The sequence below is a fragment of the Hermetia illucens genome, chromosome 4 (assembly GCF_905115235.1).
Source record: "Hermetia illucens chromosome 4, iHerIll2.2.curated.20191125, whole genome shotgun sequence".
In the NCBI taxonomy this organism is placed as follows: Eukaryota; Metazoa; Arthropoda; class Insecta; order Diptera; family Stratiomyidae; genus Hermetia; species Hermetia illucens.
In genome coordinates, this window is record NC_051852.1 from 64,636,430 (window position 1) to 64,657,272 (window position 20,843).

Genomic DNA, 20,843 nt, shown 5'->3' on the forward strand with positions numbered 1-20,843 from the left:
TGCTTCTAAATTGTAACGGCTGGATTCGCTCCAAACACTTCTCCAGAAGTTTTCTGCCTGATCCAGATCGAGGTTACTTTCCCTATCTGAGTTGGTGAGATTTTTGTAGAATCTCCTTGATTCTGGAAGAACAAGGTGTTGTCTGTCCTTCGCTGAAAGCTGTTTTGATACCTACGGATGCGATTGGAGCATACCGCAAGTTTCTGTTTCAGCAGCTCGAAGATTTCTTCGATTGGCATATCATTGGACAGATGGTAGTTTCCAATGATGTTCGCAACGCATCTGTGCACTCTTGGTGATGGATTTCCAAGGAGTGCTTGCGTCACACGACCAATCACCTTTCTCAACTTTTTGACTCTTTTATTGAGCCGAAATACTCAGAACGGTGAAGTCCTCCAGGCATACCTCTGTTATTCGCTCCAACATGTTGATTATGGAGACGAATAACCGTGGTAGCTGCAACGTAGATCACGCTATGAACCTCTGTAGCAGTAATCTCGCTAGCCAAACGATCAGCCAAAATTCTATCAACGGCAGCAATGATTTTAATAGTTGCCGAAATAAACCTTAGTTATGGGATCTTTGATCTAGCGTCTGGGAGAATCTCAGCATATTCTGTGAATGCGACCGAGAATGCGTTCAAAGCCTCATTATCTATTGGGTCGACATCCTCAGTCACCAAGCTTCTCCTCATTACTGGGTTCATGGAGTGCCTTACAAGTGGAGCATTCGTGTTGCTCCTTTGTTCAGTCCGGTAAGTTGGTGACTCCAGAAGGAGCTCAAATGAAATCTCTTGGAATATTTGTTGCCTAGTTGGTAGAGCAACTCGATTATTTTTCACTATCACCCGGTATTGATTGGCAACGTTCTGCTCCGGAACATGACTTAGTTCCGGGAATCGGGTTATGAACGCGTCATGGAGTCGGTGTCTGTACCCTCATTTATTCCGTTCCAAATCCGTGAAATGGTAATAGACGCGGACGATGAATTCGTTAAGTTGGTTGGTCCAAACCATATGACGCCTACGTCTCCCGTCCCTGGTGGTTGACGGCGTAACCGCCAAAACATCCAAGGGCGAAAAGCCGCTCTGGTGTTGTTGCACGACCCTTAACGGTGTTGGGTACTGTCTTCGTGTCCTTGGGGTCCCATCAAAAGAATTTGAAAAACTATCCCCAATTTTGTTCCCACAAGTGTTAGGGAGGCAGTCAACCCTGCAACAGAGCCCCAATGTTGCAATGTCCCATGGTTACCTCCAAAGGTAGGGAAGGTATTTGGAGGAGAGCCGCTGAAATACAGTGTAACGTCACTGCAATTCATCCGATAGGCGCGTCGATCCCTTCACTCCGGATTACGGACTTGTTAAGGAAGTTTACTCCCCCTGAAAGACAAGAATCGGTAAGGGAGGACGAACACAAAAGGAAACGTTCTGCTTGTCCGCGGCTACTTTTTTACAAGGTTAACTTGCGATATTCGTAGCTGACCCGATGGGTCATGTCATTATCCGCAACCCATGATACGCGCCTGGTCGCATGCAGCTTGCGTTTGCAACTCAGGTGAGGATAAACCTGGTACGCCTATATATAGATACATATATATATATTGTGCGTAACGGAGGTGGAAAATCTTAGAAAGACACGTCCGCCCCAGCTCCGCCGCTCGAACGTCGGAGCTGCAGCGGACGCGTGTCGGATTCGCATCCACTAAAAACCACCCCCGGTCTATCCAGCCCCCGGTCCGCCGGACCAGCATTAAGGCATTACTTCGCGGGGTAGGTTTGCTCTTAGGCACTCGTCCTTCTCCTATTTGCGGCGTTCCTCCTTCTTTGTTCCTTCAGCAACTCCTCCTGCATTTGGATGATTGCGGAGCCAATCGTAGGCCACTTCTCCTCGGACTCCAGCATCTCCGCAACAAAGCTCTCCGGTGTCACGCTCTTGCCCAGCACCTGGTTTAAACTCCTCTCCATCGCAAATCGTGGGCAGTGAAACATCACATGCTCTGGATCCTCCGGTATGCCATCACATCTGGGACAATTTGGAGAATCATCCAACCCAAAGCGGTGCAGATACTGCCTGTAGCAACCACCGTGTCCCGTGAGAAACTGGGTAATGTGGTAGTTGGTCTCCCCATGTTCTCGCTCAAGCCACACCGACCTTTCGTAGACTCGTCCCATTTGCGTTGCCAGAGAGCAGGATGGAGCGCACCACTCCAGCTAGCACCAACCTGCGGTAATGTTTCAGCCCACCAATATTTAGCAACATTTTTGCAAGTGCCGTGGTGGCACTGGTTGCCTTGTGGCCTGCATTCTCTAGGTGTTCCCTAAAACTCAATTTTGTTGTCACCAAATCTACCACATATTTCCCGCAGCTCCTTCACAGTTACTGGAGGTATTGTGCCGTCATTTAGCTGGACAACCATTTGCCTTCCCCTATTTTCGTGGTGAGAGAACAGAGTGGTAATAATCTGTTTCAGGAGGCGCGGACAGGTCACCTGGGGTGATTTCCGCGGCCTTTTCATTACCACTCTGTAAGCCTCGCCCCAAGGGTTTATGTCGGCATGGTCACACAGCTGTTTAAAGCAGTTCTTTTTGCTCCTCCGAATGGCTTCCTTTAGGCGGCCACGCAATTGCCTGTGTGCCTCCTCTCGACCGTCGCCACCGGGTTTTCCCCTGAGCCTCTGGCAAAGCCTCCTTGCCGGGAAACACGCGGCTCGCAAACTTGCAATTTCGTTGCTCCACCAGTAGTTGGGTTGCCTCACCCATCGGGTGATTTGGGTGGCTTTTTCACTAGCCGTACCATTCAGGGATATGTCGGATTTGAGCACCGTGCAAAACGTGTCCCCCTCCAGAGCTTTCGCTGTCCAGGCAAGCATACCACCCGGCACTCTGCGAGAAAATCTTTGTCGAGCTCGATCCGCCCTTGATTTTTATGCAGATTGCCTGGTGGTCGCAGTGAGTATAGTCCTCACTGACACGCCAAGCGACTCTACTGGCTAAAGTGGCACTCACATACGTCCACTATAGGCCTCACGCCCCTTCCCCGGAAAGTGTACGAAGACCCAACATTCGCCAGTACTACGTCGAGCTCCGCGAATGCTTCGAGGAAAACACGTCCCCTCACATTAGTTACTCGGCTGCCCCGGGAGTCTTTTGCGCATCCTTTTTGCTCCTCAGCTATCAGTTTATGGACATCAAGATGTTTTGAGATGTTCGCGCACAAAACTGAAGTGAAGACCTTGTAGATGGTAGGAAGACAAGTAATTGGTCGACATTTAGAAGGGCAAGAGGCATCCTATTCCTTGGGGATGAGAAAAGTTATCCCCTTGGTGAAAAGTTGTGGAACTAATTTCGGATTGACAATCATCTGATTAAAATGATTTGCCAATACCCGTTGAATGCTCTTGAACCGCTTCAGCCAAAAGTTATGAATCTCATCAACTCCCCGCGCTTTCTAATTACCTGTCTTTTCAAGGGCTGCTTCTACGTCAGCTTCAGTAATGTCAGACATGGTCGTTTCGGGGAGGGCCTCGCATGAACGCATAAGGTGTGGGAGCCACGCTGCTTCTAAATTGTAACGGCTGGATTCGCTCCAAACACTTCTCCAAAAGTTTTCTGCCTGATCCAGATCGAGGTTACTTTCCTTATCTGAGTTGGTGAGATTTTTGTAGAATCCCCTTGGTTCTGGAAGAACAAGGTGTTGTCTGTCCTTCGCTGAAAGCTGTTTTGATACCTACGGATGCGATTGGAGCATACCGCAAGTTTCTGCTTCAGCAGCTCGAGAAGAAATATTCGATTAGCATATCATTGGGCAGATGGTAGTTTCCAATAATGTTCGCAACGCATCTGTGCACTCTTGGTGATGGATTTCCAAGGAGTGCTTGCGTCATACGACCAATCTCCTTTCTCAACTTTTTGACTCTTTTATTGAGCCGAAATACTCAGAACGGTAAAGTCCTCCAAGCATACCTCTGTTATTCGCTCCAACATGTTGATTATGGAGACGAATAACCGTGGTAGCTGCAACGTAGATCAGGCTATGAACCTCTGTAGCAGTAATCTCGCTAGCCAAACGATCAGCCAAAATTCTATCAACGGCAACAATGATTTTAATAGTTGCCGAAATAAACTTTAGTTATGGGATCTTTGATCTAGCGTCTGGGAGAATCTCAGCATATTCTGTGAATGCAACCGAGAATGCGTTCAAAGCCTCATTATATATTGGGTCGACATCCCCAGTTACTAGGCTTCTCCTGACTACTGGGTGCATGGAATGCCTTACAGGTGGAGTACTTGTGTTACTCCTTTGACTAGTCCGGTAATTTGATGATTCCAGACCGAGATCAAGTGAAACCTCTTGGAAGATTTGTTGCCTAGTTGGTAGAGCAACTCGGTTGTTATTCACTATGACCCGGTATTGGTTGACGACGTTCTGTTCCGGAGCATGATTTACCTCCAGAAATCGGGTTATGAACGCGTCATCTAGTGAATGTCTGTACCCTGATGGATTCCGTTCCAAATCCGTGACACGAAAAATGTGCACCCCTATTTCAAGTGTATGGGGAGCCCCTTAAAACTCAACACAAAATAACGCCACTGGCTGTATAAAAAGGGATACACCGACCACATATTCTCACAAAATTTCGTGACAATCTGTTCACCCGTTTAGTAAATCAGGTGTGACAGAGAAACGGATGGACAAATGGACAGACGGATAGGCCGACAGACTGATACTGAGTCGATTTTAATAAGGTTTTGTTTCACACAAAATAAAAAGCCCTTGCCGAGGCGAAAAACAAAAGAAATCCTACTTTCCTACTTCTTGTTCAGCCTTTATCCCGTTCACAAGCGGGGTCGGCTCGTTGTGATCAGTTTTGCCATTTGGCTCTATCAAATGCCTGATCTGGATACAATCGAGACGCCTTTAAATTGCCATCCAGCGTATCAAGCCAACGTTGCTTCGGTCGGCCTTTTGGTTGCTTACCATCGACTTCGATGTTCAGTCCAATCGTGGCAAGTGAATTTTCGTTAGCGCGAATTACGTGAACAGATCATCAAAACCGCCTCTCTCGCAATTGTTCCACGATCTGTGCAACCCCATATCGACCGCGGATATCTTCATTTCGAATGTGGTCAAAACGTGTCCATTGCCGCAAGACTCTGTTCATTGTCTTTCATAGCCGACCAACACAGAACCATTGAGAGCGGCAGGTCGCACAACATCGCGGTAAATTTTAGATTTGAAACGTTTGTCGATACGACCATCACAAAGAATACCAGTTGTGGAACGTCACTTCATTAAGGTTGCGCTTATTTTATAACGCAGTTCTCCATTGGCTGATAGCATTGACCCGAGATACTTATTTAAGATATTTAGCAGTTTTGGGCAGGTCACTGCCGCTGACTGTGATTGTGCCTGTTTCATGGGGAACGGTCGTCAAAAACTCAGTTTTATTCAGATTCAATCTAAAACCGTGTTGCATGAGGTAATCATTCCATTTTTGGACAAGTTGCTCGAGATCATTTTTGCTATTAGTTGCTAAGAAAACATCATCTGCAGAAAGCAGTGTATAGGGCACTGTACGTTCGATGTCCCGTGTGACGGTGTCCATAACAAGAAGAAAGAGGAGTGGTGAGAGGGCGCTTCCTTGATGAACAGCAACAGAGACACGAAGCGGTTTTGATACACCGGCCCCAATTGAATCCAGCGCACGAGTTCGAGTACGGTAATTTGTACATTCTTCTGGACTACCTTTCTTTTTCCATATTATTCCCATTTCCATTCCAAAGCCAAGTATCTCTTTTGATGGACCGCTTACCTGGCTTGGTGACCCCTAGAGCTGCAGAGGCCGCTTTGTGAATAGTGTCCTTCATTTGATTCCACGATTTTTCCATATTCGTAATGGTTGGTAGTCGCGTAAGTCAGATCATTTCTTCTTCTTCTTTTACGAAATTCGTTCCTCACGCCATTTTATCGGTGGCTTAATTCGCAGTACGGCAATCAACGGCCGATGTTGAGTTGCGATGGTCTCATAGGGAACGGCTTTGCAATCAATGACGGTGGCGTCTTATGAGAATATAGTCGATTTGCGTTTTACTATTGGTAGTATAATTATGTATGTTTTAATCCACTTTCATATAAAAATTTTGTGGTTTTGTGCCGGCCGATTTGCCACGGGTTGTGTGCGTGCTTGTTGGTGCGTTAGGCTCTGTGTCGGCCAGTTCGCTCCGAGACTTCGTGGCGAACAGACGTCGTGCAAAGTGAGAAACTACAGTGTGTACCAAAAAAACGCCTTCGGGCATATTGGATCAAAAGTTGAGTTCGGAAGTGGAAAGGAAAAGTGAAGACAGTGCAGTGAGAGCAAGACCAAAGGAAGTATTGTTCCTTTAACAGTGGCACCAATATTAATTGGACACTGTCAACAAAAATAAAAGAAGCAAATAAAGGAAAATTTCTTTTATTTCAGAGTGAACCAAGGACGGGCTTGGGGACAATAATGTCCGCCAAGAGGACAAAGTTAGTTCTACCGGACGAAATTTCGTCCGAGGAAGAGGGAGCAACGGGCCCTACAACAAAGATGGAAGCAGATTCGAGCCTGCTCATCAGGATTGCGGAGCTCGAGCAGGAAAAGGCCGACATGGCCCAACAGTTGGAGTGCCAGTTGGCGCTCATCAAGGAGCTGCAGCAGGAGATGGCGGAAATAAAAGCAGCCAACATGGCCGGGAGGCAGCCGGTCCATCAGCAAGAACAACAACAGCAGCAGATAATTAAGCAACAAAGACAACAACAGCAGGAGCAGAGGAAGCAGCAGCGACAACAGCAGCAGCAGCAGCAACGACAGGAACAGCAAAATGAAGAAGATGACGGCATGTGCCCGGAGGTCATCATCGAGGAGGAGGAAGGAGACCCCTTCAACTTCGTCGTCCGAAAAAAGAAGTCAGCAAATAGGACTAAGGTTAGTGCCACCGTTGTTAGTGCCCCACCAACCACCCCAAAATCCTCTCCCCAAGCAGCCACCCCTAAGAAACCCAAAATTCCCCCGATAACTGGGTACAGGCTAAATGTACCGCAGTTCCTACGACTTATTAAAGAGAAAGGGTTGAAAGCAACCCTGAAGAACACGAGGGCTGACAAGACCCTCATCTTCGCCGAGACGGTAGAAGACCATGCTGCAATTTTCGCTCTCATAAGAGAGAAAGGGCTTCACGCCACCACCAGCACCCCACCGACCCTTAGAACAAAGTCGCTGGTTATTCGCGGTCTCCACAGGGAGACAGACCCAGCAGACATATTGCGGGAAATCAATGAAGATTACCCGCAATTAAAAGTGAAAACTGTGGCCAATCTAATTACGCGTGCAGATAAGCTTCTGCACAGCCAGAACCCGGCACTCCCGATGAGGTCTCAATCGGGACTTTTCATAGCCACCTTCGAGCCCTCCCAAGAGCTCAGTGAAGTATTAAAAATTAAGTATATACTTCACCAGAAGATTTCGCTTGAGAAAGTCAAGCCAATTGAAGAAGTGCAGTGCTACAACTGCCAGAACTTCGGGCACATTGCCCCTAACTGCTCAATTGTGCACAGGTGCGTGAAGTGCGCAAAAAAACACGTTCGCGGGGAATGCCCCACACCATCGGCAGAGGTGCCGCATTGCTGCAATTGCGGCCAGACCGGACATCCTGCCAACTACCGCGGATGCCCGGCATACAAAGATATGGTTGCCAGAAGGGAAGCTGGCAGGGCGCGAAAAAATGCAGAAACGGCGAGGACCAAGCAAACAGTGACACAGATGTCACAAAGCTTGTCCCGGCCAGGTGTATCATACGCCCAAGCAGCTAGGAATACGCTTCCTAGAGCTGCACCTCAAGCTCCACAAGGCAACAAACTGGCCTTCAAGAACTTGGTCGAAAGCCTCGCTTCCGCCCAAACAAATGAGCAGCGGCAGATTGCCGCAATCCAACTACTCATGAACTTATGGAGTTAAATATAGTCACATTTAACTCCGCGTCCCTGGTCTCACACGCCCAACGTGCCACTGCCCAAGCGTTGGTTGATACTCTGAAAGCAGACATATTCTGCGTTTCGGAGACCCACCTAAACCACAGACATAATGTCAATTTCACCGGATATACCACTATTCGGCATAACAGCAACACGGGCGCTGCCCTTCTAGTCAAAAAAGACTACCATTTTGAGGAAGTCGTCATCGAGGGCTTACTAGTCTGTTCCGCTGCAGCGGCAATAGTTAAAACTACCGATAATAAACGGATTTTGGTAGTTTCCGTTTATTTCAAATACAATTCCCCAAGTGAGAAACTGGGCCATGACTTAAAAGTCTTGGGCGATCTCCAGTTAAAATCCAAATATCTTATCTTCGGTGGCGACTTTAACTCACGGCACAAATCCTGGGGCGATAAGGCAGAAAATTTAAATGGGAAAACCCTGTATAACTGGATCCACGACCCTTTCACGCCAGCCAACCTTGAGGTGGTCTCGCCGGATTCGCCGACAAGACCCGCTAGTCAATCCATCATTGACTTTTTCCTGCTGTCTGATGAAACCAAGCAAAGTTTTCAGGTAACTTCCTGTAAAACCTTGCCAGGCATGTCCGACCATTTTGCAGTTGAACTCAAAATGGCCTCAACTTCACAACTGCAGAAGCGAGTTAAGATAACCATCAGGTCATTCGCCCACACTGATTGGGACAAATTCAAGTCAGATTTAGCACCAAGGCTGAACTTGAAGAAACTCGCTACAGATCGCAATCTGTCGGACAAAGGAATCGACGAAGCAATCATTTTGGCCACGGACGCCATCAATACTGCTACACGCAGAAATACCAGGCTTATCAAAGTCGATGAGTTTGTATACAACAAACTCCCGCATGATATCATGCTACATATGAAGGTCAGACAGATTTGGCGCAGGAACCTCAAGCGCAACTTCCATAAAAATGGAAATAAAGTTAATGCTGAATACAAAGCATTGCTCTCCCGGATTAATTGCCTGAGTACAATTATCCGGGAAATGGTGGCGCAATTCCGCAATAAAGAATTAACCCGTAATCTCGCAGATATTAAACCCGGGCCAGATATGTTTCAACATATAAATAGGCTAGCGGGGAAAAATAAGTCCCGTAATTTCGTTCTTACCAGGAACAAGGAACCAATCTGCGGAGACGCCAGAAAGGCGCAAGTCCTTGCGCAATCATTTGAGTCTCAGCTCAATACCCCTCCGCCTCAAAGTAACCCGGCAATAGTGTCGATGGTTGAAACAACTATCGCCGACTTTGTCTCTAGGCATTCAAATAGATTAGTCACATTCTCCCAAACGAACTCCTCGGTAAAACCAACGGATTCGCAACAATTTCTGAGTTTATCACAGCTCACCGACTTGACCTCAAACCTAAACGGTAAAAAATCAGCCGGATCTGACGAAATTCCTAATTACGTAATTAGGCAACTTCCCCGAGTCTCCATCAAATTTTTGCTGGCAGTATTTAATAACTGCATAAATAATGGCTACTTTCCCACCACCTGGAAAGTAGCTAAAATAATTGCGATCCGGAAAAAAGGCGGCTCTACTGAGCCTAAAAACTTTAGACCCGTGTCATTACTATCCAATTTAGGCAAACTTTTTGAGAGAGCATGGACCATCGGGCTAGTCCAATATTGCAATCTCAAAGAGATTATACCGAACCATCAGTTCGGGTTCCGCAGCAAGCACGGAACTCAACATGCACTTAGCTACCTTCACGACACCGTCGTAGCAAGACTTAACGTCAATAATAAACCGACCGTAGCATGTGCATTAGACCTAGAAAAGGCCTTTGACTCCGTATGGGTAAACGGACTAATATACAAACTGATTGATCTTGAGTTCCCAATTCCGATCATTAGAATTGCACTAAGCTTCTTCGAAGATAGGTATTCTACGTCAGCGTGGGGAATGAATTCTCCGATCTCTTGTCGGTAACATCGGGAGTACCGCAAGGATCCATTTCTGGACCCACATTTTACAATATCTTCACGGCTGACGTCCCAACTCCCGAGCCCGGCACCGAACTTGTTCAATATGCCGATGATACTCTCATCTTCGCTTCAAGCCTCCACCCCAACAGGGCAGCCAAAGCGGTCGAGAGATACTTGAAAGACCTTGGCAAATATTACCTGGCATGGGGCATTAAGATTAATGAGGCCAAAACGCAATTCTGCACCTTCCGGAGGAAAGCTAGATACCTAGGTTCTAGAGGAATCCATAGAAAAGCTAAACGCTTGAAAATGAAGATCGGAAACACTATAGTGAGCAATTCCCAGACCATCAAGTACTTAGGAGTTAAACTTCACGAACTCCTTAAGTTCAAGCCACATCTTGAGCTCGCTATCGGTAAGGCACGCGGTGCATTCAGTAGGATCTACTTTCTTCTTCGAAAGAAGGTAGGACTCAGCACCAAGGCCAAACTGACTCTCTACAAGACCCTGATCAGACCCATTATCTGCTATGGAGCGCCCACGTGGATCACTTGCTCCACCCGAACTATGTCCAAATGTGAGGCATTCGAACGCCGGATATTAAGGTACTGCACTGGTCTTTCCTATAATTGGAAAACCAAGAAGGTTGGAAAAAACGCCGAGGTATATCGGCGCGCCAAGGTACAACCTCTTCGAGAATTCGTTCTCAACTTGGTGGAACGGTTCTTCGAAAGAACGGAGAATCATCCAAATCCACTAATCCGGCAACTCTACCAACAGGGTAGCACCTTCCCATTGGCCAACTTCCTAAGGCCCTGCCAAATAGTGAGCGAAGCTCTTAAACCCGCCATCCTTTCCCTATATGATTCTCCCTGCCTGGTAGGGGTACATCGAGGCTAAGCACAAGATATGTAATGTGCTATTGTATATAGTAGGTTAAGTATTTATTGTTAGATTAAGTTAGATTAAGTTTAGACTTAGTTAGTTTTAAGTATTTAAGTAAGTAAGTAATGCCTTCTGGCGCTTTTAGTGCAAGCGCAGTCTTTAAATAGTTCAGTTTAGTACAAAAGAAATGTGAAGATTTATGTATTAAAATTAATGCAATTAAAGTAATAAATTACACAGAAGGTCGGGTAGGCCAAACAATTGTAATAGCCACCCATTGAAATAAAGCTAAGTTAGTTAAGCTTAATATTTAAGCTAGAATTAATCAATTATGTATTAGCGTAAGTCACTATCATGAATAAAAAAACTTAAACTTAAAACTGTGTCGGCCGGTTTGGCTCGGGTTGTATGCGTGTTTGTTGGTGCGTTGGGCTTTGTGTCGCCCAGTTTGGCTCGAGTTGTGTGCGTGTTTGTTGGTGCGTTAGACCGATAAGGGGAGGCGGTGGTTTTGGCACGGGTATATTTGTGGGGGTTGGCGTGCTTCTTGTTGCGATGGGGGTGTGATAAGGCGACGTGGCGCCTGGATTTTTATGATTTGTGCTTGGGCTGATTTTGTTGTTGGGGTTGCTGATAAGGGGTGATCGTTTGAATGTGTGTATTGCTTGGGTGGTGGAAGTCGCTAATGGGACTGATTTTTTGTGGTTGCTGATAAGGGGTGATCGTTTGGGTGCCATGTGCATATTGCTTGGGTGATGGGAATTGCTTATCATGTTGACATATTGAGGAGCGTGTGAATATTGGACCGGAGGTGAATATATTGTAAGTTTGAAAATGGTTTTGTAGATTAAAATGTACTTATGGTTACTGATAAGAGGTGATCGTTGGAGTGCCCTGTTCGTATTGCTTGGGGTGACTGGCATCGCTTATCGAATAAATTAATACAAATAGTTGAGTTCCGTTAATTTGTAACGAATTCGCGCAAGTAAATACGGACGAACGAACGAGAAAACTGATTGTGTTGCCGTCGGTATAAATTGGAATTTGCGTGTTAAGTTACGTGAATTTATAATAAAGATAAAACTGATTGTGTGTGTGTGTTTGCCTTGCCGTGCGTAAAAAGTGCAAGTTTGACTGGAGGGAGGCAATTTGTAAATGGGAACAATAACAACTCAGTTTATGCTAAATTAGAACTTGTAAATTTTGTAAACAATAAAAAAACTGATTGGTTGTAATCGGGGATATAAAAGTTTTCGTAAAATCTATTCATCTTGCAAAATCGAGATAGGATGCTCGTTGTGGCAGTTTCATCTGCGAACGAATTCCCACAAGCGAAACGCGACCGGAGCAATTGATGCTAACCTCAAAAGAGTGAAAGGTTGTTTTAGTAACCGGATTGAAACCCACCGAGTTTCTAAAGAGGATGGAAGCTCCTTTGTTGGAATACCTTCGTAATGCGTTAGAGCAGCGCATGGCATTCAAGTTTAACATTGAATTTTTTGCTGAATTTATAAAAGCGATGGATGAGGACAGTGAATGCGCTGTGAGCATCAAGTCTTTTAATACAAAGATGCATGCAATATTGAGTGCTAATGAGTTAGAGCCGCGTTTAATAATATTATGCCATAAATAGTGCAAAACAAGTCGGGAAACCGGAAGCTGGGCGCTTCAGGTATGAAAGGTTTTGTTTGCTTCTTGTGTGAGTATATTTGAGTGTAGAACTATCCCATTTCTACGTAGCCCTGTTAAGAATATTCATTTAGCATGTCAGATTTAGTACTTCGGGTTGTAAATTTACACGGTAAACACAACTTTGAGCTACTGTAATTTTGTTACGAATGGTAAAATTTTGATCAAACTTGGAGATAATATGCTTCATATTATATTTTATACTACCACCAACTTTTATAACTCTGAGGTAAACTTAAGGGGGGTTTTACTCAATTTTCCCAAAAATATAGTGATATACTATTATTAACTTAATTTGAACAGATATCGATATGAAGTATGTGTATTTTGAGGCCTGGGCACCATATAGAGGCAGCTTCATGATTTTTTTTCAGATTTTTCGGTTGGGTGGTTTCTGAGAGTGGGTCCGTTAAAGAAATCATCACTTTCCACCCCTCTCACTCCCAGCCTTTGTAACAAATCTCAAAACTATGGCCGGCTTCGAAAAGTACTAATTAAGACCTTTCATTTGATACCCCACATGAATATATTTGGTGAAAGAAAATTTTACACCCCCTTTTACATGTATGGAGACCCCTCTTAAATCTCAACGTAGGAGGATATCAGTCGCTGCTTGTCTGGACTTTCTCACCAAATTTCGTGTCAAGCGCATAGGTCGGTGATGTCATTACTAAAAGGCGAGCGCTCCCCACCGATTACTTGTCCAGAATTGTTGCAGAATATAGTGAACACTCTATTCCCAGTAGATGTGAATAGTACATTTAAATCCCGACGAACTTCCGATAGTGGTAATTGAGGAGGTTCTAGAGCCAGCAAAAAGATTGACTGAAAAAAAGACTCCAGGACCGGATAGAATCCCTAACATTGCCCTGAAAGTGGCCATCAGGACAGCGCCAGGAATGTTTGCCAAAGTTTTCACGGCATGCCTTAAGGAAGGAGAATTCCCCGAGCAATGGAAGGTACAAAAGCTAATACTCATTCCGAAGGTAGGTAAACCATTGGGTGACCCCTCCTCATATAGAGCGATATGTCTGGTCAATACCATTCGCATATATAACAGACTGCTTGCTGTTGCGGAAAAGGAAGGAGGCCTTTCCGAAAACAATTCGGATTTCGTACCAAGATGAGATCGAGATCTATGCAAATGAAGCGATATGGGAGATCAATTCCTAGTTGAGAAATTCTGGCCTTTCATTTGCTGAACATAAAACAAAATTAGTTCTCATTGGCAAGAGAAGAAAAAAACAAAGTTGGCGAAAAAAACAATTTACTCCCAACCATCGCTCAAATACTTGGGAGTAATTATTGACAGAAGACTCAACCTCAAAAGACACATTGCGTACGCCGCAACTAAAGCGTTTTCCATCGCTGCAACGATCTCGAGGATACTACCGAACACTGGTAGGCCAAGACAAAGTCGACGTCTTCTGCTCTCTAGGGTAGTCAGCTCCGTGCTACTCTATGCAGCTCCAGTTTAGGCAACTGCTCTGAATAACAAAGTGAACTGCCGAAAATTGGGAATGGCGTATCGGCTAAGTGCACTCCGGGTATGCAGTGCGTATCGGACAACATCAGGAGAAGCAGCATATGTACTAGCAGGGATGCTCCCCATAGACATCTTGGCGAAGGAAGGCCGGCGACTCTACGACAAAACGTATGCAGCTGGAGAGTCTAGCGCATTTCGACGGCAGCTGGCACGGTGGGAATCTATCGAACGGTGGCAAAAGCGATGGGACGAGTCCCAAACTGGTCGTTGGACATACCGCATCATTCCGGATATTCGGAGATGGTTTGAACGAAGCCATGGGGAATTAAGCTACGAGTTAACACAATTCTTGAGTGATCATGGAGGCTATCGTGCTTATTTACATCGATTTGCTGCCCAAGATAGGCTGAGAATGCGGAGCATGTCATATTTGATTGCCCCAGATTCACCACGCACCGAACAAGAATGGAAGCGGTCGCAGAAAGACGTTTAACACCCGAAAACATTGGGGAGTTTATGCTGGAGTCAACGGATGCCTGGAACCAAGCTGTAAGGGAACTGCAAACTATTCACCAACAACTTAGGCAGGAAGAACTACGACGAAAACAAGGAAGGGAGAGAACCATAATGAGCCGCAGTTAAAAGCTGATCCAGCCCCGCGACGCAATACTTTCTAGGAGTTCCGTGGGGAGAATGGAATGAGAAGGAGGTGATTTTAGTGAGTAGAAGTCTCATATAACTGCGTGGTAGGAGGCAGCAGTAGGTTTTGAACCTTTCCTCCTTCCAACGCCGAAAAAAAAAGACAGACAGACATTGAACCGATTTTAATAAGGTTTTGTTTTGCAAACAAAAATGGAAGGGTTTCAAGAGAAGGACAATGGATGGGCTTTATTAATGTTAGCTTATTGTGAATTAAACCTAAATGAGTTCAAAACACTGAGAGGAACGAATATTATCCCATCCCCAAAGTACATAGCCCAAAAACGTGCATATGTCAACGTAAAAAATAAAGATATTTACTCATTCAAGTGGAGCATCATGTCTGCCCTATACCCCGTGAACACTCACTTAGAGCTTCTGATAAAGAAACATTCTACTAAACCAAATGAGCATTTTAAAATCAAAAATCAGTCAGCTGATAAAGTTCGTCAAACAATATGACAGAAAATCAGGAGCAACAAGAACAAAGGGAGCACCAGGTGCCAAAATTACAGCATCACGCATTAGCTGCATGGAGCGGCAGAAAAAAGTTCCATCATGCCAACGTATACTTCCTAAAGGATCGGATGCAGTTAGAGCCCTTCAAGTTTTCACTAAAAAAAACTCCCAAAATGGTATGACAAAACACGAGGACACACATTGAAGGAAATCGTTTTGCAGTCTCGATGGTTTTGTTCAAAACCACATTGCCATGTAATTTATAAATATCCGAAAGTGAAAACCTTTCAAACTTATATAATAAAGAAAAAGAATGAACAATAAATAAATATCTACAAAAAAAAATCATCTTTTTAAGGTTTTGTGTAAAACGATCCGAACGAAATTTGGTGGACAAATGGGAGCTATGAAATCCCACGCATACAGCGAGTGGCATAAATTTAGGTCGAGTTTAAAGGAGGGCTTCCCATACATGCAAAGGGCGGATTCAAAAATTTTTTTACCGGATATATGTGTAGGGTACCAAATGAAAGGTCTCGATTTGTACTTTCCGAAACTGATATTAGTTTTGGCATAAATTGCAAAGTGCGTGAGTAAGGAGTCAAAATGTACGCACTTGAAGTGAGACAGGACTCATTTTCGGAAACTACTCAACCTAAAAATTTTGTACCAGCATAGGGGACAATATTTCGTATATACGTGTTAAATTTCGTGGAAATCTGGCAATCAATGCCAAAGTTATAGCAGTTCAAACTTAGCAATTTCGCGCGAATTTAATGCTTCCAAAGCCATACAAATCAGATGCTCATGTCATAATTACCCGGAATAATTGACATTCGCGTGAAATATTAAAGTTGCATTTATGAAGAATCTATTTGTCTGCAGCCCTTTTTAAGGTTTTGTGTAAAACACTTATTTCACATAAGTGTTCAAACTTAGCAATTTCGCGCGAAATCTAATCTTCGAGAGATGTCCCATTCCGTTATCTGCTCAAATAAATTTATTAACAGTATATTATCAACTTTTAGAAATTGACTAAAAAACTTGCCTTTTTTTATATTAAATAGGGTAGGTGAATGAAAATACGCACACAGTGTTGGATTCCCGATTCGATACGTCGTCGGACTACCAGCTAAACACCTCCCCATCGTCAGAGAGCTAGCCTGGAACCGTTTGTCACATAACTTCAGGCTAGTCCCCGAACTCTCCCGCCTTGCGGAGCCTTCAAATCAAGGAATTCCTTTCACCAACGGGAGGAGAGAGGAGGAAGGCAACTGTCAGTTCAAGGAACCCCCTGCAATCCGGCTCCTCCACCGGTCGAGTTCTATCTTCTTAGCAACGAGAAGGGCCAGAACGTAATGGGCAACACGGTTCCACCTGTCAGCAGTCCTCAGCATCTCTTCCACAATGTTGTCTGGAGAGAGATCCCCTGTGTTTAAATAGAGCTGCTGACGAACCCCATCCCACCTTCCACAAGAAAAAAAAGTGTGGTGGGCGTCGCCCACAACTCCATTGCAAAATACACAATTCGGAGAACGCGCCTTTCCAATCTTGTGCAGGCAGAAAGCCTCCATGCCCACTTAAAAATTGGGTAATTGCGTTGAACTCATCAGGAGACATCGCCTACTAGACGTAGGACCCCCAATGTTTGCCATTAGCCTACTTAACACCGAAACTCCAACCGCAGCCTTGTTCGCTGTTGCTTGGATTTGCTCAGAAAAGCTCATCTTGGAGTCAAGAGTCAACCCGAGGTACTTTACCGCTGATTTTGACTCGATTATCGACTCGCCGAACTATATGGGGCGCAGGGTCGGAATTCTCTTTTTAGTCAGGATAACTACTTCGGTTTTTTCCAGTGCATGGTTGAAACCATGAGTAGTCTTCATCCGCTTATCCGTCGCATCGATATGCCGAGTCTGCTTTGCGCCTGTTCGGCAGTGCCTCCAGCAACAAGCGCTGCGACATCATCTGCGTAGCCGAACAGGCGCAACTCTTCTGGCATGTCGAGTTTAAGTAGACTGTCACAGGTAGCGTTCCAGAGGTCCGGCCCTAGGATGGATCCCTGTGCTACTCCCGACGTGACCTCCATCCACCTTTGACCCTCTAGTGTTTCATAGAGCAGGGAGCGCATCTGCTCGGCCTTAAGTGAACAGGGTTTCCGCAGAGCCCCGATTTTTCGGGTTACCAGTTTGTAACCGAGCCCCCAAGGATCCCCATTCACCTCCTCGACAAGATCTTGCCAGCAGCGAGCTTCGCTCTTATTTATTGCGCTGCAGAGTCTCCTTTTGGCTGATTTGCACTTCATCATTATGGTACATGCCTCCTCCCGGTCGCCTAGACGTTGTGTTAAACGGCGGAGCCTGTGACACTCCTTCCGGAGCTCTGCGATTTCCATTGTCCACCAATACATGGAATGTTTGCCGCGCCTCGATGTCTTCCTGGGCATGGAGGCTCCGCAGACCGTCGTTATCATAGGTTCATAACTGAATTTACGACAGTGTCAGCAGCGGCGCTACCGCCCCCAGGAGTACCCTCCAGCGTGGCCCCACCTGCCCCCAGAGTTTCGACAAACTTCCCGATGTTCACTTTCGCGACGTTCCATGCACAGAAAGATCGCTGGGGTGGCGCACACCGAGAGTTTGTGTCCACCACTTCGAAAGCAATGTATTGGTCGTCACTTGCCGGGAAGTCTTCCAAAACTCGCCACCCGTCCACTAGCGACACCAGTGATTCCGATGCGAAGGTTACGTCTGGAATGCTTCCTTCGCAGCCCGGGCGCCGTAACATTGGGGTGGATCCGGTGTTTAGAACTACCAGTCCTGTTCTCGCCGCCATTTCCAGAATTCGTTTCCCTCTGGAATCTGTGTGAGGCATGCCCCATTCAAGTGCCCTAGCATTGAAGTCACTCCCGACCAGGATGCGCCCATTCGTGCTTAAGATAGCGTTCTTCAAAGCATCAAGCCTCCGACGAAAGTCCGGCATATTCTCATTCGGCGTAAGATAGACACTAAAAAACGTTATCCCTGAGCACCGAATCCAAACAAAGCCGTCCCCTCGGCCTTGGACAAGAACCCTCCGGAGGGTGCCGTCCCGAAGCCAGATGGGTGCCATGAAACCGGGCCCTTGTTTCGGTACTGCTCACTAATGAGCACTAAATCAGCTTTGGTCTCCGCGGTGAACTGCGCTAGCAACTCGTGAGCGGTTGACCGTATCCTAGCTCTTTCCAGTTCTGCTCTGAAAGCCGGACACCGCCCCGATCCCGCAGTGTGCGCAACGCTCTCATCAGTCGCGCTACGGTCCCTGCATAAGACGCAGCTTTCCTTTTCTTTGCAGGTGTTCGCTTTATGGCCTGCTTGACCGCATTTACGGCATATTGCCCTTCTGTCAGGTCCCCGACAATTTGCAGATGTGTGCCCATAATCCAAACATCTGTAACATTTGGTTGGGGCGGCCCGAATTCGTATCCTACACACTACCCAACCAATTCTGATTTTCCCGCTGTTTAGAAGCTTCCTCGCGTATTGCTCGGCAACTTCCACCACAGCGAGTTTTTGGCCTCGGGAGTTCGCGGAGGTGATACCAATCCGGACATTGGTTACCTCCGGGCATTCGCGTTTGATGGCCTCTTCTACCTCGTTCTTTTCCGTGAGACAGTCAAGGTCTCGGATTTTCAAAGCACACGTGGGTTCCAGGCTGGAAACCAAAGCTTTTTCTCCTAGAAGCCCCTTGACTGCTTCACAGAACGTGACTTTATTTATAGTCTTCGGACCTAGTTCGACCAAGACTACACCACCCTTCGTTTAACGTATGGAAGACACCTCCGTTCCGTTGTCTTCGGGTTTAATTTTGTAACGGATTTCGCTGAGGACTTCCGCAAAAGTCTTGCCTTCCGTCCGGCTTAATAAGCAAAGCTGGTAGTCTAGTCCTCCTTCGTCTCCCCACCATTTCTTTTGATGCTCCGTCCTTCGTGTCCGCCTTAGTTTTAGGCAGAGGTTTTTCTGATGGCACGACGCCTTGTTGTCTTTTGTTCCTCTTCGCCTTCTTCATTTCGGCCCTGGAGAGTAGCTGAGTGAAGTCTCCTTCAGATGTTCCTTCCTCCTCGTTTTTTACCAACTTCGCTCTGCAATGGGCTGTCAGCGATCCGTTTGGTACTCGTGTTGTCCTCCTCGGGAAGCGCGGTTGTTTCTGCTTCCTGCGGATTTTGTCTTACTTTCCATGTTTGCCTATAGTATGAAATCCTGTCCAGGAGCTCTTCCAGTTCGATTAGCCCGTTTTTCACCCCCTTGCCGACGTTTTTCTGGAGACACGTCGCAGATCGCATGTGCGTCACAACTGCCGTGCATTTCTTAATAAGCCTTTCATCTTCAGCTTGCGCCAGAGTAGTCGACAGTCCTTCCACTCGGCTTATATTCGAAACCATTTGATTAGTTTCGGTAGTTTCCACTGCGCCTCTTTCCCAATTATAGCACTGTACGGTATGGTCTGGGTTCCTATCTGCTTGCAGGTGCCGCATCATTTTGCGAGTCGTTCTCTCGGTCTGCGCGTCCCAATGTCTCGTCGGGTATTTCAGCCCTTATTGCGTGATTCGCTGGGCGCTGGGGCGAACGGCGCATTTTCGTGCTGCGAATAAGCGCAGCCAGCTCACTCTCCATTTCCACTATCTCCTCGTTTCGTTTGTTTTTATTCTCTATTTGAGTTGTTTACCAGCGCATCGTGTGCAAGGGAGCGGGCCGCAATAGTCAGTAGCGGGTATACCCTCGGGGACACAGCCCCTAGCCCAGTGGCCTGACCTACGCTTAGCTGATCCCGGAATTCACGGACGTATCAGCGCTCGCTCTGGGCAACGCGGTCTACTAACACCGGTTCAATGCACACTACCCGACCAGAGTCCCGAAGGGACTGGCTCCTGATATACGCCATAACTACCACCTTCGCAGAGCTAGGCTCACATCACCCCATCGACGTCGACAAGGAATTCTCGACGGCTCCAGGGACTCCCAGTTTGTCTCGGCGTGTATCGGTCATTCGCAGTTCGCTCTTCACCGAGAAACTTTCTCGAGGCTACTACCTAGGACGCAAGTATTATGCCAGCTTGGGAGACAGAACTACTTGCTCGGGCACCTCGGGGGCGCCACTCCTCGTATCGTAAACGACCCGTGAAGGATCGTTGACGATCCCTGAGGGATCCGCTTAAGTTCATCCTAGGTGTACTAAATGCACCGGCATAGAAGACAGTCTCGTGCATACACATGCCAAGTTCCATGAAAATCCAACTATTAGTGTCAAAGTTATAGAAGTTCAAACTTATCAATTTTGTGCTAATTAACAGCATCCTAAGCCATACAAATAAGATGCTGACGTCATAATTAAGGAGAATAATAGAAATTCGAGTGAAATATTAAAATTCCATTCAAGAAGAATCTAATTCTCCCTAGCCCTTTTTAAGGTTTTGTGTAAACACAAAACCTTATTAAAATCGGTTTACCGTCTGTCTGTCTGTCTGTCTGTCTGTCTGTCTGTCCGTCTGTCTGTCTGTCTGTCTGTCTGTCTGTCTGTCTGTCTGTCCGTCACACGCATTTTTCTCGGAGACGGTTGTAGCGATTGACACCAAATTTGGTACAAAGGTGGGAACTGTGAACGCATACAGTGAATTACATCCTTTTA

General features: G+C 46.1%; 1 protein-coding gene across 1 annotated transcript; it reads left to right on the forward strand.

Annotated features, from left to right (window-relative positions):
* Positions 1-6,420: 6,420 nt before the first annotated feature.
* LOC119655335 (myb-like protein P) lies at positions 6,421-7,452 on the forward strand (the record flags this gene model as incomplete). Its single annotated transcript, XM_038061179.1, has 1 exon — positions 6,421-7,452. A coding segment is annotated over exon 1 (963 nt), but the record flags the coding sequence as incomplete, so codon positions are not given.
* Between the last annotated feature and the right edge of the window lie 13,391 nt (positions 7,453-20,843).